Below are 26802 nucleotides of genomic sequence, written 5' to 3'. Positions count from 1 at the left end.
TCAAACCGTAGTGTGGATAAATGTGTGTTAAGATTTTTTTCTCCACTTCAGCTGCAAAGCTGCTACAGTTCCCTGCTTTTAAAGCCCCGCAGTGCATTTACAGTCACAACAGTCAACAGTCAGACAGACAAACAGTACGATAAAAACAGCACATGAAAATAAAGTTCAAAACGTCCCACTTCATTTAAAAGCCTAAGCAGGCTTATTGTGTGGGAACAGCTATTTGTATTGTCTTACAGTATATTGATGCTAGATGTATGGGTAAGTCAGTGTACACTGTATAATCAGCAAAATGTACTGAAGGGATCAAAAGCAAAAGCACTTGTTACATAAAATATGTGCCCTCACACTGATATATTATCATATCATATACATTATTAGATTGTTCATACTTATTCATCAGTGTGTAAGCAGGTTTAACCACTTTAGATGCAGTTCGGTAGTCCAGAGGTTCCCAACTGAAGGGGTGGCGCCTCCCAAAGGGTCACAAGATAAATCTGAGGGGTTGTGAGATGATTCATGGGAAAGCACACAAAAGTTTTGCAACACAAATTTACATTCACTTTGTGGACTTTGATCTTTGTATTTTGTGAAATATTTCATAATTTGACCTCTTTGGGGCTCAAACAGTTATTTAATTGAAACCATGTGAAAACTCTGTGGTGCAACTAACAATTCACAGATATCTAAAACACAACCAAGAGCCCAAACACGACAGATATCTTTTGTAAGGGCTCACAAGCCAAAAAGGTTGGGAACCATTCATTTAATATTTAACAATGTACTGAACGTTACGGGTTCATGTGTTTTGGGGGTTTTTTTTGTGGAAAATCTAAATATGCAAAGAAACAAGTAATTACAGATGTCAAATGCAGACGAGTAAAAAGCACAATATTTATCTCTCTCTAAAATGTACTGGACTAGAAGTATTAAGTAGCAATAAATAAATAAATACTTAAGTAAAGTCCAAGTATGTCAACATTGCATTACTTACCACCACTGCCACTGACACACCCTGTGGTTAACTTGCTAATTAAAAGGGAAATTTTGCTCCCATTCATATCTGATGGGATGAGTCTTTTCCTGTCATGTGCTGCAGACTGTATCCATCACAGTTACTGGTTGAACTGAAATAGTAAGTTAATGTTAAGCAATATATTTCATGTAGAAATCAAACATTCCAGCATCACACACAAGTAACCAGGTCAAATCAGACACTAAGATGAGCTTCTTCTTTTTGTTTTATCAATCCAGTGTGGTGGTCTGTGATTTGTCCACTTGGACGTGCTAATAACTGACTGTGCGCTAATAACTGTCCTGTGTAAGTGAAATGATTAATGAAAGTACAGACATAGTAATATGTTCATAAAATCCCTCCCACCCCAACCCAAAGCATCTGCAAAAGTCAGCCCTCGATCCCTGACGCTCACCTGCACTGCACCTCCCAAGCTGTCATCACACCACTCACAACATGCTGTGTACCCCTCAAAATGGGCTTTATTTTGTTAACATTTACAGGAACATCACTGACATTAATTTTCCACCCGTTACATATGTCTATACTGTACAGATGCAACAGAAAAAAAACAAAAACAAAAACAAAAAAAAAATCCCATCCTCCGTTCTGAGACTTCTCTCACAGAGAACAAGGCTCCAGTCAGTGACAAGCTTCAGCAGTGCAGAAAAAAGTTCACACAGGAAGGTCTCCTGTCAGGATCCCTGGGACAGTGGACATGACCACAGAGCAAAATGGAAGTTGTCAACTGGAACCTAATTTATAAAACGCCCTCACACATTTATTTTATACTCACAACTAAATCCGAGATCAAGTTATGATTTAGGAAAAATATATGTAATGCTGATGCCAACATGTGCAGCTTGTTGATCTTATCCAATTTTGTGTCATATAAAAAAAACAAGAATTATTCAGCTTGACTGACAGTATGATCGGTTTGCTTGAAGTACTCTTTAAAATTGGAACACAATGGAATCAAGGGTCTTTTTAACTTAATTGTTTTAATTTAAATACATATATATATATGTTGCCCCAAGGTTACCAGCCTTGTGCCTCATTCATTACCCGTCCTTTTACTCTACACTGTTCAATGTATCACTATTAACATTCAGTAGTTGCTATAAGACAGCGTAAACTACAATAACGCACTTCAATATACAGTGAAAGAGGACATGGAGTAACCAAACCAGTATCTTCAACCCCATTTCATCTTCTTAAAAAAGGGACGACGTATGAGTTTGTAATAGGATTAGAATATAATAAATAATAGTATTTGATCATTGTTCTGTTATCTGGTGTGTGGCTGAGAATATTGCATGTCTCGCCGTCATGGAGGGCAGCCAAAGTCAATACTTGCCATGACGGGCAGAGAAAAGGCTTCGTAAACATAAAATATAATTTAGATTAGAACTTAAAAAACACTGCATGTGAAATTCTTCAGAACCTACTAACTACTTTCAAGAAAATGGCCAGTCTTTTCCAGTATTTCACCTCATTGACCCTATGAATGCATGGAGTGCTCCACCAACCAGCTTTACAACAGGAGCCATTGTACAAGTCTCCCTTCATGCATTTATCTGGCATCTACTTTGCATTAGCAATGCAGAGCGTTCTTTACAGCTACAGAGGAGAAGCAAATTTGTATTCTGTAACACAAAACTCTGATGCCTCCCAACCAACAAATTAGCACTCACTGTGACTTCCAATGGGAGAGGAAAAAAAGAGCAAAGCCTAAATGTTTCCTGATAGGTCCACTTGGGGATAGAGCAAAAGTGCAGCATCAGTTGAGCAAGTATGTGGTAAAACGTGAGACTTTAACAATGGCTACATCTGTTTCTGCAAAACATGTACTGTATAAGACATTTACACAGTGTGATGGGGAAATATGCAAACCGGTTCACAAAGAGCAGAGTATTCTGGTCTTAATGCAACTGCACAGTAGGTTGACATCTATACTTTTGATGTTACTACCTTGAGAAATCTATGCTACTAAGAGATTTTACACAAGATTTTAGAACAGCACACAGAGGTTGGATGAGGATTTGCGCACTGCGTTGCTTCCTTAATGTGACGTTATGGAAAGCTCCCAACTTTTACAGTGATTAAGAATAGCAGGACTCCTCTTTTCTTAAGGTAAATGAGGTGGCCAAGGACCTCCCACTAGCTCATCTTGTTTTGTTGCACATGTTTTGTCAGCCGCGGCGACGTGAACATGCCCTCCGGCCCATCTCCCAACCCCCCGTCCTCCCAGACCAGGGAGTGAACGTTCATAAGGCCTACCTTTGCTTCGTCATCCACCACCTTTGCTCAGCTGTGAGACACAGGGAAGCTACATAGGACTACATGAAGAACACGACACTTCAACTAATGCACAGTGCAAATAGGCTTCTCCCCCTCTCCTCCATCTCTCCAGCCTCCAGAGATGGGCAGGCATTAAGGAGAGGTGGGGTGGAAAGGGTTAACTCCGGACGACACCCCTGCTGGCAGGCAGCCTTTCTTCTTTTAGTTTATTTTTCATTTTTGGTCTTTCTGGGAATCTCCGGCCCTGGGGGAGGGGAAGGCGGTGTGGCTGAGGGGTGGAGGGGTCGGGGGTCAGGGAGAGGATTCTACTTGTACAGGCTCATGGTTGGACTCTGGTACATGCACATGTAGGCATCGCACAGCAGGCGTCGGGCCTGGCCCTGGATGCTCTTGGGATCCAGGGCGTGCAGCTCCTCTGGGGTCATTTTCAGGTAGGCCTCCACCTCCGGACAGGGGGACACCTGGGGAATGTTGAAACCATTCTGCCCTCCTGCAACGCCACATGCATGGTTATTAGAATATGATCATTTGTAAGAGCAAACCCAGTGTCACGTCATACTCACAACGTTTGGAATACTACATGGCTGATTTCATCCATCGGGACAAATGAAACCCAGAAGTTGCCACAGGCACATAACAATGTTTTTAAAATACTTTCAAGTCAAATTTCTTCTTCCCAGCACTCATTATGTTGTTTTATATGACTTAAATAATTATGCACTTAAATGTTTGGACCAAAATAAAATAAAACAACAATTAGAGGTAAAACTATTTGTCAGATTGTCATTTAGCTGATCACCAAGCATGAATGAGAAACTATTGTGATGACTGACTTATCAAATAAGCATCTCCGGCTTCCAGCTGTGAATATTTGCTGCTTTTCTCTTTTTAAACATGACCAAATTTTACAAAACTTTCTTTGACATTTCACAGATCAAACAATTCACTGATTTATTGTAAAAGATCATCAGAAAGTTAATTTGTGATTAAAACAATGTACATTTGCAGCCCTAATAGCAGTTTTGCCCAGGTCAGATTAGAGCTACATCTCCAGCAGTACTTATCAGCCGTGGGAGTCATGTTTGATACCATAGGAAGAATAAATAGTCACAGTGTATCTCAAAGTGTTCGAATGCAAAACAATAACTTTGGTTCAAAATTTACACATTCATTTAGAGCGCATGAATGTCATTAATTGGTGTATTCTTCTCTGGATTTCTGAGGCCCCTTAATACCATCTGTGTCACTGAGCCCTGTGAATTCTTTCACCAGTGTTACGGAGACACTTTTCTGTACGCCCTGTACTTCACACATTCATTTCAAGGATCAGTTTGATGTCATAACAAATAAAGCATCCAAAGGCCGTGACACTTACCATCACGGTCAGCCATGCTGTCGAAGAAGAGCCAGGCAGAATCCGCGCTGCCGTACTTGACAAAGGCCACGTAGTGACTGGTTTCGATGCACAGCACAGCAAACAGCTCCATCCTCTGGCGGGGAAAACTGCCCTGCCGTCCCGTGCCTTCTTGCAGCTCCTTGGGGACAGACAGCTTGCCATGCCGATGGGATTTCCTCCTCGGGTGGAGGTGAACCTGAATCAGTACAAGCAGGTACACACCATCACACAGACTGTTTGTTAGTGTGGCTTCCTGGTTACATGTAATATGCAGAACATGTTTCATATAACATACAGACTATGGGTCACAGAAAAAAACTCTCCAGCACATTGGAGGAGTTATACTGCCAGGTGGGCAATTCATACATAAAACCAACAATATTTCAGTAAATGAGTATTGGTGAGAGAAATGAACAGCCCATTTGTGACGGTCTACTGCAGAGGCCACTCTGCGGCAACATAACTTCAGCACTGGCACAGTGTGATTCCTTTGGATTTGGCGCCACCAAAAGGTCAATCCTGACCCACACGCTACAGCTACTTTTTTGTTTTAACTGGTGTTGTAATAATGCCCTCTGTTGTTTACCTGTGTATTGCACTTTTCACAGAACTGTTTAATCTTGCCAGCGGTGATATCCCCGTCCTCATAACAGTCTCGACACTCGTAGAGCGCCAGGCCTCCGCAGATTCGACATTCCCTTGGAGCTGGATAATAAAACATATGCCTTTGTTCTGGTTGACACACTGCACAGAAGTGTAGTTCTTGGAAAAGTTAAGAGTCAGTTTGAAACCAAGACAAAAAAAAAAAAAAAAAAAGGATTCCTTCATCTCAGCTGAGCAGCAGTGACAACTCAGTGGGATTTCATTACCGAATGCCACACAGCTCTGAATCGCCATTGATCAGCAAGAACACATCAGACCTACACGCGGGAGAGAATATTAGCTATGACTCACTGTCTTCAAGAAGGTCTGTGATGTCTAACTCTAGTGAGGGGAAAATCTTGTTGAACATTTTGAAGTCCTTGCCAAAGCGGGGCATCTGGATGATAAGGCAGGAGGGAGCCTGGAGGGTCAGGAAAAAGAGAAAGAGAAAACTTGTGTAGTCATCAACAAAGCAGCACGGACACATCAGCAAAGCTGAGCGCACACAGGAACTGAAACCTGTGGCCAGACAGCAGCCAGAACACAGTCTGCACGATGTGCTCGATATCTAACACATTACAAGGAAAAAAGTAAAAGTAAAAAGTCTTAAAAAGTAAAAAGAGATGACAGAGTGCCTTTGAAAAGTTGTTATTTTCTACAGGGTTACTAAATGTAAGCAAATGAGGATATAACATTCAAAATATAAAGCAGAAGCTGCATCATGCTCAAGATATGCGACTGCACTCTATGTGAACTATGTTCCCCTTGTTTGAATAATGTGTCTGACAGGACATGGATAAGTACTGTCAATACATCAAGCGAGGTCCACACCAAGAATGACAACTATAACAACAGCTTTAAATATACTGTTTTAAAAATGAAAGTGGATGGTGGAGTCAAACCCACAACTGTAACATCAACAACAATATCGCTGAGATCACTTTCAGAGCCACTTGATGAACGATAGAAACACTGGTATGAAATCAGAAATCATCTGAATTTACACGTTCAGCATGGCAGATGACACTGGAGAGAGTCACTGAGGTTCAAAAACACACGGCCCTGTTTGATGAAACAGTCCTAATAAAGACACGATGAGGAAGAGAGACATCTGGAATGTAATCGGGCTACGTATCTGAATCAGGAAGTGTTTCGTTATTATTAACAGAGATGAGGAGACAAGGCTATTGTGATATGCAACCTATTAAATGCTTATATGAAGTGTTACTAGGCTGCAAATTACAGATTAAAAAACTGAATTTTACTACTGATCGGTCTTTGGCGATGATGGGGTCACTAAAGTTTATTTTTTCCTGACTGAAATCCTTTTTGATAATCACCAGGATACCGTCAAATTGATGTTGACTCACACATAAATATGAACAAAATTGGCTTCAGAAGACAACAACTCTCGTCACAGAGTCTTGGATTCTCCTCATTCTTTTCATCTTTTAAGAGTTTCGTGCATCCACATCTTCCAGTTGTCTTTTTGTTTCTTTGCACAACGTACAGCAGAAACAGGTCATCAATATCCATTTTCCTGAGCTGCTGACACAGCTGGAGCGCAGGATGTGCCTGGTGCCACTGTTTATAGAGCACTATCGTTCACCAGCATGGATGTTCAAATTGTTCATTCCTGTTATTGTTATAGTTAATGTTCTCGGTGTGGATGACCCTTTAGATCACTGCGTGGGCCATTTTGTTCTCTTCTCCAACAACCCAAAGAAGATGGGTTTACTTTCATTAACTTTAATTTAGAAAATGAACTGTCGGCGTTGATACATGGATGTACCCTCGCAGAAATTTTAGATGTAGAGTTCCAATTACCAACAATAAACACAGGAGGGAGCCGTTCTCACAGAATGTGATAGTGTAGAGGCCAACAATAGCACAGGAGTGTTTTCACATTAGTTAAGGGCTGCACAATTTATTTATATCTGGTCTGAAAAGCCCCAAAAAGTCCCATTCAGAAGTGAAGAGTACATTGCGTGCTTTGCTGATGTTTTCTGAATTTGATTCTACCCAATCATTTCACACTCCTTCTCCTGAGGTTTGTTTTCTGCTTTAGTTAGGTAAAAGGGAAAACTTTGAATGGTAATTAATAACCGAAGCTACAAAACAACCTGTCACTGTAATTTGAATATGAGATTTCCACAGCATTAAGTATGAAACGATGCTAATACCTATCTGACATCTTACTGCATAAGATATTTTCATTTCTTTACAACATTAGGAGAACATCAGGTATAAAAATGGTCAATCATTTCACTATGATGTCATTTTTGTAATTAAAAAATACAAAGAAACCAAACCACATCAATCTTTTGACTTAACTCAAGCTTATGTTTCAAAAAAGTGGAAACAAAATGAAATTCACCTCTGCAAACTTGAGGTCGCTGTTGATGAAGGACCACTCCAGGAGCTGCTGGATGGTGGGAACTCCAACCTTGTCCTTCTTGTCCATGAAGATCTGGTAGAAGTAACAGTCCTGGACCTTCTGTCCTGCTGATCTGGAAAACAACAACAAAGTTCGCTTAGCTTTTTTTAAGTTTAACTCACATCATCCTTCCTCACAAGAAAAAGGTAACAACTGTAACTTGACAAGTTTTTAAAAGCACTTTCTGTAGTGTTTAGCTTAAAGGTGCAGTCTGTAAGATTTCATTCTGAGGTTAGTCTGCATGTAATTTTAAGAATTTCATACCAAAGAGTACCTGAGCACCAATTCATCAATCAACCAACCCTGAACTGTACACTGAAATCACTAAACTACTATATAATAATATTACTATTTTTCAAAAAGTATACTTGAAAATAACATCTTGAGAAATTTTCTTAACTATCAACACTTTATTATGAAATGTGTATAAATAACAACAATAAATCGCTTACTACAACAACTGGGAATTTGTATTGTTCCTTTCAAAGCAGTTTAATCAACGGGAAGTTTAATTTGACATTCAACAGCTTGAGATATGACAAAAACATTTTCTGAAATATCTGTATTCTGATAAACTGTAAAGACAGATTTAACACTGCTAATTATTCATTTCTAAGACAACGATATGTTTCAGATTAGGCCTGACATGCTACAAATCAAGGAAGTCTGTCACCGCTTGGCTTTGGTGCGAAAGGGTGAACCCTCACTATAGATTTACTACGGAAATACTACCACATAACCCCACAATACTGCTAGTCTGAACTTCAAAGATCCTTAAACAGGACGACAAAGGGAGTTTGCATAACGGGACCAAAAAACTCCTACATTTAAACCACCTTGCCCACACTGTCTGTCATTCATTCTCCAGCATAAGTGCTGCAGCAGAAGTGAAACTTAACGTTGGCTGTGTAAATCTACATATTGCAGACTAAGACAAGCTGTAGTATAATTCTGTGGTTTAACAGTCATGTATTTGAAACTAGATTTGCAGCGTCTGGTAAGTACCAGCAGTCAGAGATGTTGGTTACTCCACGTTATACACATGGTTTCCGTGTGAAAAGTAACTATATCAGTGAACTATTTCAGCCATTTCAAAACAGTTTAACAAAGTAATAACAATTCAGCAATGACATTAATTTTGCATATGTGACTTTTGGCACTAGATGTAGCCAAAGAAGTTTAGAGTTACTTCCGAAAGATAACTGACCCTTACCTTAGCTTGAGCAACGGGTCCACCCTCAGTATGTGATGGAACAGGATATTGAGGAACTCTTCAGGATCTGCAGTAAAAATATGGGCTTAAATGAGACATGATGTAACATTGCTGTGGAAATGGTGCCAACCAGTGGAGACACTGTAAAAGCTGTTAAGCCCATGGTGTGAATATGTTTCTAAATGTTTCTATTCAATAATAATCAACAAAATTCTGATTCTCATGGGGGTCCTGGACTAGTAAGCAACAGCACTACAAAGAAGCTGAAAAGATCATCATGACACGTCGAAGGACCAATAAACAAATTTTCGGTTTCATTCCTTTACCTTTTTCTTCAGAGGTAAATCCCGAGGCGGCTTCGACTTTCTCCAGGATCCTCCTTAGCTTCATCACTTTAGTGGCACAAACATACCCATGTCTGCAGGACAGAGAACACGCAACTTAGAAGCTAGCTAAACAGCCACATCTGGTTCAGTGACATTACATTTAGTGTTACATTCAAGGTTTGATGAAGTAAATAATGCAACCAATAATCCACATTCAAAACTATGGGTCTGTATTGTTTCATCTCAATTTGAGGCGTTATTTTAAAGTCTTAGAGGACCTAATCAAGAACAGATTTTAGAGTAGCTTTTAGCATCCAGTAAAAAAAAAATCCCACACTGTGAGCAGAGGCAACAAACCTGCGACAGAGTATGTGTGGAATGACACACTCAGACTTACATGCGCAGGGGGTTGACTATCTCTGTGCGTAGCAGCTCTTGCGTCTCTCTGTAATACTCCACATCAGTCTTTGAGCGTGGTCTCAGCAGAACTGTGTCCAGTACTGAGCTGAAGGAGAACAGACTGCAGAGCAAAACACACAACCAAGGAATTACAATTGACAATAATGTACCTGCTACCTTGTTTTGACAAGATAAATGATGATGATGATCTCTGGCTGATATTTACCAACTATGTCAATGCCGTAAACTTTCATATGATGGATAAAATGCCGTTTGTTCGATTATATTTGTATTTATGGCATGGTTAATTAAAAATGCTTAGCCTCAATTTCCCAATTTTCCTCAATTTTTTAATTATTTCTGGGATTGTTCAAATCAAAAGTAAAAACGCCACAACTCCAAACAAGTCAATACTCAAAGCAAGGGATCTTCTGTCGCTTTCCGAAGCAGTTTGGGCTGACTGCTTTGTTCAATGGCCCTTTGGCAGTGTTGGCAGAAACAACAGATCCACTATCCACCAGCCCGCTCACAGCAGGAATACACCCTCCTGTTACAGCCAGTGGGCAAAGTCAAAACAGTTTAACAAGCTTCTGCCTCCTAGCAAGCACAGCACTGCCGGCTGAGGTAGCACCATAGAGTCAATCAATATGACTGAAGTACAGAGTCGTTAATATGAAACAGAATAAACTGCAGCTGATAAAGTATTTACTGTTAGGCTAAAAGAGTACTGACCAGAAGAGAGTAGAATCCAGGTAGCAGGAGTTGTAGTGGCCCTGGATGCCTTTCTTTTTTCCCACCATAACATCCAGACCATCATTCTCTGTGCGGGGAGGCGTGTTCTCGTGTACTACCTCACTTAGGTAACCTCCAAATGCTGCATAAACACACATGGCACAAGCGTAAACACAAAGATTTGGGGGAGGATTGCTAATTTGGTGGCATTAATCATCATCAGTTCCTCCCACTGACTCACCAATGGAGTTGCACCGCTCTATGGGGTTGGAGGAGTGATGCAGGGACGGGAAGCGGGAGTCAGGCCGGCAGCACTTGAGCTTCACAAACAGGGCTTTTTTGGGTGGACAGGTGAAGTACCGCGTGCCTTTGAAGGTGCCGTCAGTGCAACCAGGGCACTCTTCCTCCTGGAAGAGGAGGTGAAGATCCCATCATCCAGTTACTGTCATGTGCTGCATGTGTGTTCAGTAAAAAGTTTTCATTTACTCTGTCCTTTTCCAAACGTCTTCGGTTCTACTTTAGGACCACCTGATCAGATATTTCATAACTCACATTTTTTAACCAATAATGTCAGCGGTGATATGAGCGAGTGGCACATACGCACACAAACTATCAAAGGAAAAATATCAATGTGCCATTGTGTTTAAAGGAATAGTTCAACATTTTGGGAAACATGCTGTCACTACGAGGCTGCAATCAGTAGACAATCCGGGACCATTTCTTGACTGGGCACAGTGACTCACTGTCATTCTTACTCTTCAATTAGATGATCAAAATAGACTGAAGGAATGACTAATCAAAGAGGACTTGGCTGCTATTTTTTGTGGTCATCAGTCAATCAGAGTTAGTAGCAACAACAGTTACAAACAGGACACATTTTGCTGCGGAAAGTTTAATACCATAAAATGAATATCTTAGTGGAGGCTCAGGTGGTGGGTGTTGCGTGTCAGACTGCAATGTACTGCAATCATCTGCCAGTGAACAGCACCCAACAACAGCAGTGGTTACTCACAGAAATACCTTTAACTGAACAACATACAAATTAAAGCTGGGGTCATGACCGAGCTGGTGATGATCAGCTGATCTGGGTGGCAGTAATCACTTCATGAGTAAAGGCTCCACAAATGTGTGCATGCAAGCTGTCAGTATGTATTTAATGGCAAAAATCACTCAAGAAAAAAATGTTAACAGACCATCTTCTGGTATATGATCATATAATCTGTCCCACCAACATTATCCAGTTTCTAGGACTCTCTTCCCACTTCCTGGTACTGAAGTCTAAATCTAACTTTGGGTTTACATCATTGTGTTGTCTCACCAGCTCCAGCCCAGCCAAAGGCTCCAGCAGGCCAGGGGGGAGCCCCACCCAGCGGATGACACCACACAGAGGGGGGTTCTCCTTCACCTCCACCAGAGAGCCCACCTCCAGACCTGGCTGTCCTCGGGGCGGCGTCGGAGGCCGCGGTGAGGGAGGGGCAGCGGGTGACAGGGGCTCGGGCTGCTCTCCCATCACCGACTGGACAGAAAGGGAGAGAGGCCCATGACTCATGCTGTCAGTGGGCCCGGTCTTCCGGTTCAGGCTGAAGGGCAGAGAGTGGAACTTGTTGTCACTGGACAACGAGGCAGAGGGCGGGGCCCTGGTGGGCGGGGAGGACTGGTTGAAGTCAGGAGGCGTGTCAGTAAGTGACTTGGCGGGGTCCTCCCCAACTGCAGGAGAGAAACCAGAAACCAAAACTGATCACATGATATAAATCATCTTTACTCTTGTAGAGATGTCCATACCACCATGCTGAATATCCCCGTCTCACTGACCTCTTACAGTTGAAAATCTGTTGCAATGTGAGAACATCAACCATTGGAGGCCAACAAAAACAAGACGTTCAGATGGTGGCATTCAGATGTAAAGAAATACTATATTGGAATTTCTACCCAAACAATCTCAGCATCTCAGGGCATTTTCACATGCGGGCCAAGCAGTTTTTAGTCAACACGAGGATGCACTCCCCTTGCCAATGCATTTTTTGTACACTGCTCAAATGGAACATTCTGGGTGTGATTTGGTGACAGGACATCTTCCTCTGAGGTGCTGCTGCCATCACAAGTGAAAGAATTGTTGCCGAGGTGTAAAAACACCCAGTCGACTACAAGCAGAAGTCTGCATTTGAAAGGTATTCAAGAAGACATTTACTGGTTAACCGTGCTGGAGAGACTCATCTGCACTGAGAAGAAAATACAGGGTGTACTGTGGAGTGTATGGTGTTGAAAGGGTTGATCCATAGCTAAGGGAGATTCTTGTGTGTAAAAACTGTTGATGATGAACTTCCTTCCTTAATTCCTGCAGGAACAAGCCAACATCTGGACTCAAGCACCTGCATTATGGACTGTGAAAATGCCCTGAGCTGAGACGTAATGCTTGCAGAAGTCTTTTCCCACCTGATGGTGTTCCGGAAAACGCTTTACTGTGCGCTTTTGAGCTGACACACCTGAATTACTATGAGCACTTCCTTCAATTTACATGCAGTACCAGAAGTCAGAAATGCCACACTTGGAATCAGTCTTCTTTGACGGACTGGAGAATTGTGGGATGTCACTGGGATTCAATATCTGGCTCTGCTCTAAAAATAACAACTTTTTGACCAGGTTGTTCATTTATGTGCAAGTTCTTGAAGCCTGGAAAAACCAGGCGACAAAAACTTTAAACATCACCCGTTGCAGAAGTGAGACGACCCTTACAATGAAACCAGATTTCTGTCAGAGAAGTGAGACTGTGCTTCTTCTCTGTGGAAATTTGTGTGTGAAATTCTGGACATAATATGAAGCCTGTTATTTACCGTCCAGTGGCTGTCATCAACAGATTTTACTGTCACCTAGGACAGATGCTCTACAGCAATCTCATCAACATTACGTAATCTGGAATTTTGGCTCAAGAAAGTCATCACAACATGTATTGTCTTGGTGAGTAGCACCTGATTTTGTAAACCACTGCCATCGCCACAGTTTCTCTGAATTCTGATGCAAAATCACAACTACTCACTGACCTATCTGACAGACAATATGAATTCTTCAATGGAGTGGCATTAGCCTGAGAGTATAGTCCGGCAACCTCTATGTGACAGAAATGGAAGTACCATAACCAGAAAGAAAAAAAAGCCCGAAGTGTGGAAAGCGGCCCCTGAGGAAGATGAAAATGATTACGCATTCACAGGATGAGTAAGCAGCTGTGAAAACAGCACGTCAGCCATTTATGACTGACCTCTCCTAATTTCTGTATTAGCACTGAAATACCAAAGCAGGCACTCCAATATCCTGCTTTGCCTTGGCAGCTAGCGAAACACTTATTTGTGATCAGAACGTGAATGGCACCACAAACAGAATCATGAGTTCATATCCAGAATGCTGTGTACATGTAAAATACACTGAGTGATCATCTGACACAATGACACAATGCGCTGAGTGAATCAGTCCAGAGATGAGAAATAAAGGGTTTTACTAATGCTTTGGCCTGCAAACAATATCACACAGAAATTTGAATCTTTTAACTGCATCTGCAGCCAAAATAAGACTACAACCAGTTAAGGAGTCATTTGCGGCATGGAGCATTATTAAAAACCTTTAGGGGACCATCAATTACTCCATGCAGGTGGAATATCACACTGAAATGCTGATGAAGGACAAGACTAGTGAGAAAGGTCTTTATAGCAAGCTACTGCAACAAACCACTGATTGTTGTTCTTCTGAAAACCATGTTTGAGGCATACATTTACCAAAGGCATGTTATAACAACTGACTGAGATGAGCTGTCCTCCTAATACAGAATCAAGGGGGGCCTTTTTAATAAAAGAATACAGTAATTAATGTGCATAACCTACATATACATACAGTTAATATATCTGTATGGAACTTGCTACTTCCCACTAAAAAGGTGAAACAAAAAAGTCTCAACCTTTAATTCATTTTATAATGACTTAAGGTTTCCTACAGTGTGTTATACAAATGTGTTACTCCACACCAGAGATGCATATCGATATGTAATGCCTCCCTTTTTGTTTTTATTCTCCAAGTCTTTTTATTTTGTATCACACACCCTGAGAAGCAAACAGCCAAGGCACACAAATCTCCTACTTTGTGTACAGTAGGATCTTAATGTCAACAGCTGATGTTGAAGATGCCCGGCAAGACTATAAAATATACAAAAATCTTTAATGGGAGCAAATCAGTCAATAATCTCTGCTTTTCTTCTGAATACATCTAAAACGCACCTCTTCTCTAACCTACTGGAAAACTATTTCTGTCCACGGATCAGATCAGCTGTGTTGGTGGTTATTTCTTACATTAGCCAGCATGGTGAAGACAGCTGACTGCCACTGTTTCAGCGCCACAGCTCTGTTCAGTTGCTGCTGAAATTATATTAAGAAGCTAACTGGCTAATTCAGCTACTGGACAAATAATATGCAGTGCAGATCCCATGGTGAGACATTAAAAAACAGAAAATTATGAGCAACTGAGCCTCAGGATTATACTTTATACAATATTATAAATATAATAAATTATTAATAGAAATGATAAACTGAATACATTTACCAGTATTATTACCAGAAAATCTGCGATCGGCTGGCGACCGGTTCAGGGTGTACCCCGCCTCTCGCCCATTGCTAGCTGGGATAGGCTCCAGCCCCCCGCAACCCCGAAATGGGATGCGCGGGTATAGAAGATGAATGAATGAATGAATTACCAGAAAATCTCCTCATTGTGACTTTGCATTTATAAGAAACCTTAAGTCATTTAATAAAAATAATTCAAAGGGTAATTAATCATTAAAGAAAGGATTATGGGCCACGTGTTTTGGGGGGAGAAATAGGTTCCCATACATGACTTTACCAATTGCTAAAAGTAGCTAAGCTCTATTGTATGCTACTTTTGGAGGACACTTGTACTGAGAGCAACCCACAGCAGTAGAGTGCAAATATCTGTCAGGACAGCAGGAGTAGAACCCCTGATCCTGCCAATGTCGATAAGTTCAAATGATACAGCACCTATAAAAGTGCCATCGTGAAACGGATTAGTATGTAGCTTGTTGTAAACAGGAGCTTGCCGGCAAGATGGTTGACATCCCATGAGTACCCATGTTTTACCTTCATCAATGTACCATGTGCTTTTGGATTTGGACTGGGCTGGGGAATCAACAGAGCTGCCATTTAAAGTATAGTAAAATTCAGACTTGCTTCTACTGCCACACTGGTGACCTAATCCTGTAAATAACACAAGTACATGAAAAAAAACACACAGAGATAAGCAAAATGTGTACATGTGCATGTGTGAGCGTGTGTCTGAGTAGACCAAGTGAGAAATAAAAGCGTACAAAATAGCAGAAAAAGGTTAATTAATCAGCAACTGTTGTTAGTTTTTTCCATGAAAGAAACAGAAGAGAAAAACAAATCACCTCTAATATGTTGTGTAAAATGGAGTTAAGCATGCTCTCTATTATCTTTTTAAAGAGACATTCCACCAAAAGCGTTTGTTGCTTTGCTTGCCTACAATAGTACAAGCTTGACAGAGCCGTTTCATTTTAAGAGCTATTTAAAACAAAGAACAGACTTGTTCTATCGAGACAAGGGGATCCCTCAAAGGGATCACCACAACTTTGTGAGACCAACATCAGAGCGAAAAAGTTTGAGCGTTTTTATATTTTTTGAATCACAACCTGACAATTTTGATGGAATGCCCCTTTAACAATTATCATCACACCAAGCTGTGGGGACGTCAGTTAGGTGTGTATCACAGCAGCAGTGCAGTACCTTTGCTCTTTGGTTTGCTTTGGCCAGAGGACGACTTGTCACTGCTGGTGCCTCTGGGGGCAAAACTGTGCTTTTGCAGCCTTTGGTCCTGCATGGAATATTCTGCACAGCCCACAAATGCATCCACATTAGAGGCACAACCCACCATCAGCTTATCTAACTGCAGCTTAATAAAAACAGGTTTAAATATCCAACGAGAAGTCTCAAAAGTCTATTTAAATTTCCTTTGCTATAGGAAACATAATTTTAATGTATGACACTTTAGCCGATGTAATCTTCCATGTTGAACAGTGTTGTGCTACAGCCAGTGAAGTAATATTCTGGCCTCCAACATTTAGCCAATGGCAACAGATTGTGTGTTGCTTAAGGAAAGTTCCAGGGTAAATATGTTGTTTTTAACTGCACATCAATCTTAACTTTTACCACAAATGTTCTCGCCTCACAGTTGTGCAAACACACTCTTAACTGTCTAGTTCCACAAGCATCACAAATTAGGAACCAATGAATAACTTGTTTTGTTTGGGAATATAAAGTAGCTCTAGTGACAGCATGCACTTCATGTAGCCTGTCTAGAGTGTGCAAAAGGAAGGGTTTCACAAACAAGAGACACATTTGCAAAATTAAGAATCCCATCTTCACGATTTCCTAGATGCCACTCTGAATAGACAGAGAGGCAGCAGCAGCACACATAAACAAATCAATATGCCAATGTGGAGAACAAAGAGCCTGAGTATCTCACTTGACTTTCAAAAACAAGTGAGCCATGTACACAAAAGGCACTCTGTTCCCGCTGCAAGCAAAACACAAACTCAGAACGCTCAGAAGGAGCTCAGAACTGGTCCAAGAGAGGGACAGATTAGTGTTTTCAGAAAACACAAATAACTAGGTGACTCACCTGGCATTACGTCACAGATGGGGACGAGGCGAGTGTGCTCCAAACTGGCAAAATTACACAGCAACTTCCCATCAAACACGCCATCCCAGTCCCCTATAGGATTGTCCTGAAAGAGTTGGAGACATGAGAACCATATAAGCTTCCCAGCTGTTCTTCATCTCTGCAAAACTGATCAAGCTAGTGCCACACGTGCTTCTTCCCCTAGTATCCTCTTGGTGATTAATGAGGTCTGTTGTCTTATTGTTTAAAATGATGCTTAAGCTTGATCCTCTGTATTGTGTGTCCCTTGTATCCTTATCTTCTCCACATAAACAACAGATCTTCCACCTCAAATCCTTCCACCTGATGGCTCTACTTTCTCTGCAAGCACAGCCACACCATTCTTCTTCTTTAGTTTGGAATCCAGGATTCTGCTCCAGCGGGATAATCAAAGATAAGCGTGAGGCCAGGGCCACTCGCTGGAGAAGGCTGGGCGAGGCTGGACGCAGAGTGAGGCAGAGCAGTGGGCTCTCCTCAGCTGCCTGCTGGCCCCTTGCCACGCTGTTGGGTCATACAGCACTAAGTCTTTACCTCACTCCCCGCGTGACTGCCTTGCCTTTGTGTGGGTGGCTCAGATGCACTGAGTGGGCTGCTGCTGCTGCTGCTGTTGGTGGTGCTGCTGCTAACGATCAGCAGGCAAATGCCTCAGATATGTGTTTCAATCTCTCTATGACTACAATACAACTCCCGCCTGACAACAGTAGTCATAGATACCAGCTACTGGCAACAAGACATGTTCCCATAACATAAAGAGGAGCGGTCGTAAAAAAAGAAAAAGAACAACACTGGAAAGTCATGACAGAGAGGCTGAGACATTAACTCTGATAATGTGACTCTGTAACTTTCTGCACATTGCCACCCTCTACTGAGGCGAGAGCGAGAACAAATGAAATCATCGTGGCAGAGCATCCTTAGTCATGACTGACACATCATCTCACTTCATTATAAACAGCTGTCAAGATGAATATAAATGTAACGCTGAGTAGGTAACAACATTTTAAAAAACTGATGAAAGATAACACTAGCAAAGCAACAGAAGATGCGGATTTTACATGAATGAATAGTTGATGAATAGAATGAATAGTTTCCTAAGTTTACTGCCACAAAGCCCCCCACCCTGACTGGGCTGGTTTGTATCACTCACTGAAGCACCAAGATGACATTTTAAGAGTAACACACTCTGGAAGCCATAGTGGAAAAGCTCTGTTTTAGTCAGGGCGGAGGGCTGAACAAATGTAACTGGCTTAACGTGGATGTACTCTAAGTTCAAAGACAATAACTGTGCCAGTTGGGAGCATGCACATGAGACAAATGTATGATATTCGAATGACTCAAACCAGCAGTTACATAGTTTAAATTTAATGTGCAAAATTTGGATTTATTGAAAGAAGTGGCCCCTAATGAACTGTATTCAAAGGAAAAGTTCACCATTTTAGGAAATCTCAAGTTTTCAATCAATTCTTTCTTGCTTCCTGTAAAGCTGTAAAACGTCAAATCACTTTTTAAAAAATGTTTATGTGCCAGAATATTTCTTGGCTTGCCTAGCAAGCACAGAAGACTCCAGGAAGTTACTGACTCCTACTAAGAAAGAGCCAAACACATAACCGCCATAAAATTGCAATTTGATGCTTATACATGTTTATACAACGTGTTAATTAGTGAGCTTTAGAGGAGCTGGTTGGCAGATTTTGCTACCTTTGGACTGAGCAAGAGCTAGCTGTTTATCCCTGTTTCCTGTCTAAGTTAGTTAATCAGCTGCTTGTCGTAGCTTCATATTTAGCATGCAGACATGAAAGTGGTATCAGTCTTGTCGCCTATCTCTCAGCAGGAAAGCAAATAAGTGCATTTCCCAAAATGTTGAACTTCTCCTTCGAGGGAAGCAAGTCATATTGTCAGGGAGAAAAATGCCTTCGATCTTACTTTTTCTTTAACTGACCAACAGAAGCTGAAGTCCAAGACTGTGTACTTCTGTCAATTTTTTTTTTAAACAATTAACTTGATTGATTGAGGATTTTTTTTAAACAGAATCCTCACATTTGACAAGCTGGACGCAGCAAATATTGGATATTTACTTGATCAAAGACAATTTTCTGTCAATTGAACTAACCCACTCCAATCATTTCAGCACTATCTTGGCCATCATGATTTACTATTTGTTCCTGCACCTGTCTAGGCATAAACTACATTTTGAGAGAGAACCTTACTTACCATGTCAACTCCAACATAGTAGCCCAGACTCTCGTTGCCTGGCAGCAGGTCACAAAAAATTATGGTGCCTCTCTCCGGTCCGTCCCTGGTTTGCACCAGGACCCTGGAGTTGATCTCCAGTCGAGGGAAGTCCTGGTCCTCTTCCACCAGACTGACGTGGTCCACCTCCAGCTCGCCCAAAGGTTCATCATCATCATCCTCCCAGAGTTCAAGCTTGTCCAGGGCCACGAACACACCACACTCGTCCTCACAGCGGAAAAGTTGGCGGCCCTGGTAGGAGCCCTCTGTGAAGCCCTGGCCCCGGCCCTCCTCCTAGGAAACAGAAGTAAAAGAAAGATGACGAGATGACACGGAACAGGAGCAAGAGGGATGAGCAACCTATTGTAATAACAAGTAGGGCAGGTAGAGAGGCTGCTTGCTCAGCATTTGTCAGTGAAGGAAAGTTAATATGACAGAGCTGTGAGAGCGTATTATTGATTACTGCAGCAGGAATATGACTTGACTTACTGCGATGACAAACACATGGTACAGATAATAGATGCTCCTCACAAACCAAACTGTAATATACTGTGCTTTGTTTTTCAAATGCAGGCTTTGGATATGAAAATGTTCTCAAGCATTATTTGGGAAGGGGCATAAAATCTGGATTTTATCTGAAGCATACATGCAAACTTTGAGGCCTTTATATTGAGCTACAGTCTGAATGCTTGAGCTCCATCAGCCCACTCACACAAAATACAGCTGGACAAGAATAAAAACAACATTGTGCTGCAATAAGCAATCCTTTGTATTTTGTTACTTACTGCGCTGTACACACAGTACAGAATGAATGGCATGACATCAAATAATCAGATTTAGTGTTGAGATTAAAAGACTAGTTAACACAAAAGCTTAAATGTTGTCATCATCCGCTCGCCCTCATGTCAGTGAAAACTGACAACTGCAGCTTTGTTTTAGCCTTCTCTAGAACAACATCTGAAGCCAGACTCTATGGACTATAAACTCAAGAAATCTGAAGCCAAACAAACAATCTGGAAGTCCAACATGTACTTCCTCTAATCCTACGTTTTCCACAAATCACAACGTGCAATATATGTGGTGCACAAGACCTGACCTTCTCATGGCAAATGTCACACAAATATGAATGCTTAGCTTGCCATTCTGGCTTGGCAGCACTGCTTTGTGCTCCATACAAACAGTTCTAAAAAGTCACCAAAACTGCTCTACAATAGACAGCAAAAACTTTGATTTGTTTCTGGGTCCGTTTTCTTTCCAAACATGCCAAGTGAGTTGTATTTACAACTTTCCAACACCAAACAAGTGCAAGTTGAAAAGCACATGAGAAACCAGCAAGACACTTAGATTAGTGTGGAGACACAGTCTGGATGAATAAATCTGGTGGTTGTTTTTTCCTCTCCATAATGTACAGTTTGTAGGTACTGAAATGCATTGATCTTAAAATAGCACACTCACACTCCAGCAAATGAACTGTGTTGTTTACAGAATCACATACTTCTTTCAGTATTATTTATTTGGAACAAGAGTACTTAAATACATTGCAATTGCTACGATCATGCTGGACTATCTGCACAAGTTGCAAAGACACAAACATAACCTGCAGGGCTTAAAGCAAGGAATATTTGTACGCCTGAAACATTAACGAGGCAGTGATGCACGGATTGCAGCTACATCCACGGGCTCTAATCCACAGATCAGGCAGGCCAGGTCTCAAAAATTAAGATTCTGATGAATAGCGGATGGAATGCAGGTGGGTGGAAAAATATAATTAAGAGTAAAATATCAATTACATTATCTGAAGCAATGTCCTCGGAGCAGAAATGATAAGTGCGTACCTCCATTAAGAGAGACGCTTTGCGTTTCCGCACAAGGCACAGCAGTGTAACTCCATAGATTAAGCTATTTAAATTTCCCAACACGCCAACAGGACTGGTCAGAATAATATTAATTGATGTTCCGTGTTCTTCAGCACATGCAAAAGGTCACACATACAGTCCTGATAAATCCTCGCCATTAGAGCTGCCAGAAAAATTTACTTCTAAAGCTAAAAGTTACTACAATGTTTAGTTTTGCTGCTGCTGTGACAATACTCTGCGCATGGAAATGTTTAAAATTACTGAAAGCAGCCTCTCTAATCATTAACGTACATCATTAAAACTCAGACATCAAAACAACACACCATAAAGAAATCGCCTGGAAAGCTTGCGCTGCTGAACATAATATTAAAGGCAATATAAGCAACAGGGACTGGTAGAGGTGGAGTCAAATGTCCGTGTGAGTGTGGATCTCTAAATCAGACAAAATAATTCATCTGGGTGGGTGGCATGTGGATGATGTGTGCGTACATGGAGATTCATAGGACATAGGAGCAGATCCGCCTATCACTAGCGTGGGATCGGGAGGAATGCAGGGTTCACAAAATGAAGAAATTAACTGAAAATGAACATGCGCATTTAAAATGCTAAAAACATAGCCGAGCAAGATGTAGGCTACAAGCCTGATGGATGGTGGCGGCGGCGCATATTGCAACCAGTTTCCAAAAAGAAAAGAACACCAAATCTAATCGTTTCTAAATGTGAATCTTCATGTTAACCTGAATCAAAGCACAACTTTTAAAGCCATAAAGAATGTCCAAAGAAATGTCTTTCAACTTTTCAGCCCTCACTCCTCCATTGGTGTCCAAACATGCAGCATGATAAGCCCACTATTGATAAAAGATTGTCAAAGTAGTCCAAAAGAGAGTGATATGAAAACTAAATGAATAGCCTATTCACTGTGGTGCTTCTTCAAAGTGGTGTGGTCACGTCCATTACTGAGCTGACACATAACTGAGCCACAGTGTAACCAAACGTTTTCATCAATAAAGTAGAGCTACTTTAATTATACATACGTACTGTAGACATACAGCCATATTCCTGCCAGAACTATTTTCAAATGTAAAACGAACATTCCAGATTTCAGGAGTCACGCCAAAAAGTGACCGTCCGCCAAAAACTAAATGCAGACTGTTTTAAAGCTTTTTAGACTGGTAAAAATGATTGGATTGGTTACAATCTAGCAGGTAAAATAATGTCGGACAAATAATGCACAGTCATAAGGATAACTGCAAAAGAGATAATTTCATTATGTTATATATAACCCATCCTTAAATCATGTTAAATAGTCTGGTTTCCAAATATAGGCCTAAAAACGCAGATTATACATATTCAACACATATAAACATTTGAAACAATGGTATAAAATCGTCTATAATCACTTAGGTCTCATGTCTGATTACACTATGAACTGAAGAGACTTCTCTGGCCACAACTGAGATTATTTGGTTACAAGAAACATTAAACTTTCACAAAGACATACTTGCTATTACCACGGACAGAAAGTTGTGTGTGTATATTTGCGTGTTGGGACTGTTTGATCCAGATGAAAACAGTTGTAAACTGGGCGAAAGAATCAGTTTTTGGCAGACGATCACTTTTTGGCAGTGCCGGAGAATTTGAAGTTATGAATCTGATTGAATGAGATTGCACTGATGTAATGCTATGTGATCACATTAAATGATTGCCTGGAATATACTCTAATGTGATTGGCTGAAAAGGAAGGACACATCTGACTGTCTACAGATAATTTCCTGTTGGAAAACATGCATTTGCAAGTGGAGCCACATCAGAGGACTCTAAACAAACCCACACACAAAAGCAGTGAGGTTCACGCACGACAAGCAGTTTGTAAATGAAGGCTCAGCAGTTTGTCTATAAATGTAACAACATTCAAATATGTTTTGGATGAAAATTGCAAATACGCTTATATGTTTGTGGATTTATGCTATATCTATTTACAACAGCTATTTGTGTCTTCATCAGAAATACATTTGTGAAGCCTCTTTTTTTATGAGGATTTGCTTTTACATCTATATACAATATTCTTGTGTCCACTGAAAAATGTTTTTGTGGAGAGAGTCATTTATGATATATTTTACATTTGTGAATATTTCTGTGTGAATGCATTAATATTGAGACACCGAAAAAGAAACAAAAGGCACTTGAGTTCTCACCAGCAGCTCCACTCCAAACCAGATTCCAGAGAGCGCTCTATCAGGCAGCAGTGAGCCCTTGAAGCGGACCACCCCAGGCAGCCGTTCATCCCCTGAGCGCAGCTGGACGCGTACCTTTGAACCACAGTCAATGTCGCGGACGCGCTCTAGCCGTGACTTGTTGCAGAGCAAAGCATATCGCTCCTCACAGTTGGTAATGGGGAACAGCAGCTCAGCCAGCTTCTCATCTAGCTCTAGCACATCCCGCTCATCCAGGCTCAGCACCACGTTGGTCTGGTCCAAGATGCGGAGACTTTTCTTGCCCTTGCATGGGGGCAGTGTTCGCCCCAGGCTGTTGCGCTCCTGGCAGGCCTGACCAAGACTGCCACGGGGGATTCTCAGGGTCTTCTGAGGAGGCTTCTCCACCGTACACTCCTTTATGACCATGTAGAAGCGCCAGTCTTCCCTGAAGCCCCCGCTGGGCTTCTCCTGGCTCCACAGGGCAGAGCTCATGGCTGCATGCTAGGCAGGAGGTCCAACATCAAGGCAAGCTTGACCTCTGGTCTGTAGGAACATGTAACAAATGACCACCTTTAAAAGACGTACTCAGGGAAAAGAAGACACATAGAGTACAATTGAAATTAAAAGTGAAAGCTTGCTGGTATAGTAAATTGTCATGAATTTCCACAGCATGTTTTCAATTAGTTGGCCAGCAAAATAACAGTAAATGCTTACTAATATACCCCACAGGGCAAAGGACATGTATGTCCTCATATGCAACAGTCTGTGTGTTTTTGATTAGACAGCTGAAGCATTCTATGGTTTGAAAAAGTGCATTTGTGCACCACAACAGGTTAACCAGAAATAAAAGTGCAACAATTGATTAAACTAAGCACTGTACAAGTTGTATATATAGGATCAACAAAAGTGTTATAGTACAGAGTTTGTATTTCAGTTGGTACCACTACAGTATCTCATTCCTGAGCACAGATTAAAACCAAGTAACTACCACAACGTGTTTATTTTGTCTCAAAGCAGACTTCTGCATTAACAAGCAGAGATAGTTATATTATTCAGTTGTAAATGAATGGATGGCTGATGGTGAGCCACACCGACATTAGAAACTTCTGACCATGATCAAACATTTGGTAAATTATTCTTCATCACATTCAGGTGAAGGAATGTATTTTCTGAATGGCGACGGCTGCTGATCCCCACGTTAAGAAACACAAAAATAGATTCCAATCTGCAAAGTAACTTTACGCCTTTATTCGCTGATTACTCATCTTTAACTAACAGATCTCTGACCCACTTTGCTTGTTGTGGTTTGTTGTGAGATGTGTAATAGCTCACGATGGCCTTGGCTGTGGATTCTGCTGGCCAGTCGTCCCTGCGCAGTAGCCCCTGTTTTTAGCAGCAGCTCGTGTGCCATTACTCATATCTACTAATTTGAATATGCTAAAAAAAGATTTAATCTAACACCCAGGGCAAGGCTCCGATACCAGACAGCTGGATTTCCCCTGATGACACCTCAGATGTGATGATCAACCACCCGACACAGACAAGAGCACATTACATCCGTCATTTGCTTCAAGCATGATACATTCAATATTAACTTGGTTATCATATTGTTTTCAAGAAAAGCTGTAACATCAACAGCGTAACAGCTTATCGGCATTAAGACAATATCGTTATAGCTAAAGCCATACAGGGCTAAGAAACAGCACAAGTAGAAAATTGAAAGTAATTTCAGAACTGACATGGGCTAGCGCTGACCTCATCTGACATGTAGTTGACGTTAGAGTGTCCTCTGAGGTGACGAGCACGTTAATTACGTTTTTGTTTATTCTTGTGTCAGAGCCACTGACTGCAATATCGGTATTCGTTTTCATGAGCATTTTCCCTGACAACCAGAGCAGCAGTGTGTCATCACCAGGCAAAAGCTGTCAGTCAAAGGCCCTTTTAAGAGAGGGAAGTAGCTAGCGTACCGTCAGCTAAAATGCACCAAACAGTCATTTACGTTCCCTGCTAACGACACGGACACCTTACCTTTGATACGCGTCAGCTCACTTAGAGGCTACAGATGGCTGTCATTTCACATGTCCATCTCAATTAGACACAGGCCTCTGAAAACAAGCTATATTCCTCCCGTGGTAACCGCTGATTAGCTAAATGGCTAGCTAATGCTAACGGTCTAACAAGCTAAGTATCACGCTTAAGTTAGCCCAGCGAGCTGCTCGACAGCAAGCAGGCTGGCAGAGGACTGCCACCCACTACAGTATGCTATCAGCATTTAGATAAAACTGTTCTCCATGGGAAATACGTGAAACAACACAGTGAATGGCTACTGCTTTTAAATATATTATTTACAGGAGACGACCTCACGAAACTTAATGTATGACTTCATTGCACTCCCTGAGAGGCATTGGTCCTTCGCTTAGTTCTCAAGCGCTGATTGGCTGCTCGTTGTGTTTGTAACCAAGACCATTCTGTGGGGTTTTCCCATGAATGGCAGGTCATAGTTAGGTTGAAGTGTATCTGTCAGTGCAGACGATGCTATCTGGTGAACTACAGGCAGTGGTGGAAGGAGTACGATACAATACGAAAGTATACAAAAAAGGAAAGAAAAAAAAAAAAGAATAGATCAGGTGAGCACTAAAGAAAATTACCAAACTAAATCTAAATTAACTAGATAAAGATTAAGTAGACCTAAATTATTTTCAGCAATACCTATTTAGAATCAAAAGTAAAAGATGCTCAATATGCAGAATTCCCCCCCTTAATTGTGCTGTATATTATATAATGTGTTACACATCGTATTGTTGGATTGTTATTAGTGATGCATTCATAGTATATATGAAGCATTTTAATGTTGCAGCTGGTTGAGACAGAGCTATTTACCACAGCTTTATATATTGTGGGCAGATTTAACATATATCACTGTGTCATATTCATGTGTGTTGGATGGAAATTTGAATCCAAAACTAATAAATTGTCAAATAGTAGGTAGAACAGTAACTTGAGTGAATTTGTTAATTTTCCAACACTGACTACAGGCAGCTTATTTTCAGGAGAGACAAACTGCTTGTTTTTGTACATTACATTTGAACAAATTGTTTTCTTATTATTATAGTAGTAATTGTAATAATAGTAGTAATGGTGGTGGTGTTATGGGATCCTATCACCACCTACACCTACAAAAGAAACCCAAGATATTGATGAATATATTTTGTGTACTTGGATAAACCCTGAAAAGTGGTATTTTGTTCCTCTAATCAGAATATACTTTGGCAAACACATTTTACATTTTACATTTTAATATAAAATATTTTCTGTAATAAATAGAAACAATCCTT

At 41.0% G+C, this 26802-nt stretch overlaps 1 protein-coding gene across 3 annotated transcripts; it reads right to left on the bottom strand.

Moving 5' to 3' along the window:
* Positions 1-1472: 1472 nt before the first annotated feature.
* Positions 1473-25873, bottom strand: cyld (cylindromatosis (turban tumor syndrome)). Of its 3 annotated transcripts, XM_076748426.1 has the most exons (17): positions 25496-25873; positions 23468-24010; positions 19399-19710; positions 17152-17257; positions 16257-16358; positions 15594-15710; positions 11780-12168; positions 10703-10868; positions 10462-10603; positions 9728-9850; positions 9331-9422; positions 9005-9071; positions 7732-7864; positions 5667-5775; positions 5299-5417; positions 4692-4908; positions 1473-3806 (listed from the first exon to the last, which is right to left on the bottom strand). In XM_076748426.1, the coding sequence occupies exons 2-17, from the start codon at positions 23957-23959 to the stop codon at positions 3622-3624; spliced, it is 2871 nt and encodes a 956-aa protein (XP_076604541.1). In that variant the 5' UTR covers positions 23960-24010; positions 25496-25873; the 3' UTR covers positions 1473-3621. The 3 variants fall into 3 exon arrangements, with proteins under 3 accessions (XP_076604541.1, XP_076604632.1, XP_076604716.1); XM_076748517.1 differs by lacking the exon at positions 15594-15710; XM_076748601.1 differs by lacking the exons at positions 15594-15710; positions 16257-16358.
* Between the last annotated feature and the right edge of the window lie 929 nt (positions 25874-26802).

This window comes from Chaetodon auriga, chromosome 1, assembly GCF_051107435.1.
Source record: "Chaetodon auriga isolate fChaAug3 chromosome 1, fChaAug3.hap1, whole genome shotgun sequence".
NCBI classification, from domain to species: domain Eukaryota; kingdom Metazoa; phylum Chordata; class Actinopteri; order Chaetodontiformes; family Chaetodontidae; genus Chaetodon; species Chaetodon auriga.
The sequence above is the reverse complement of the archived record's forward strand: the minus strand, read 5'-3'. Positions and strand labels throughout refer to the sequence as shown.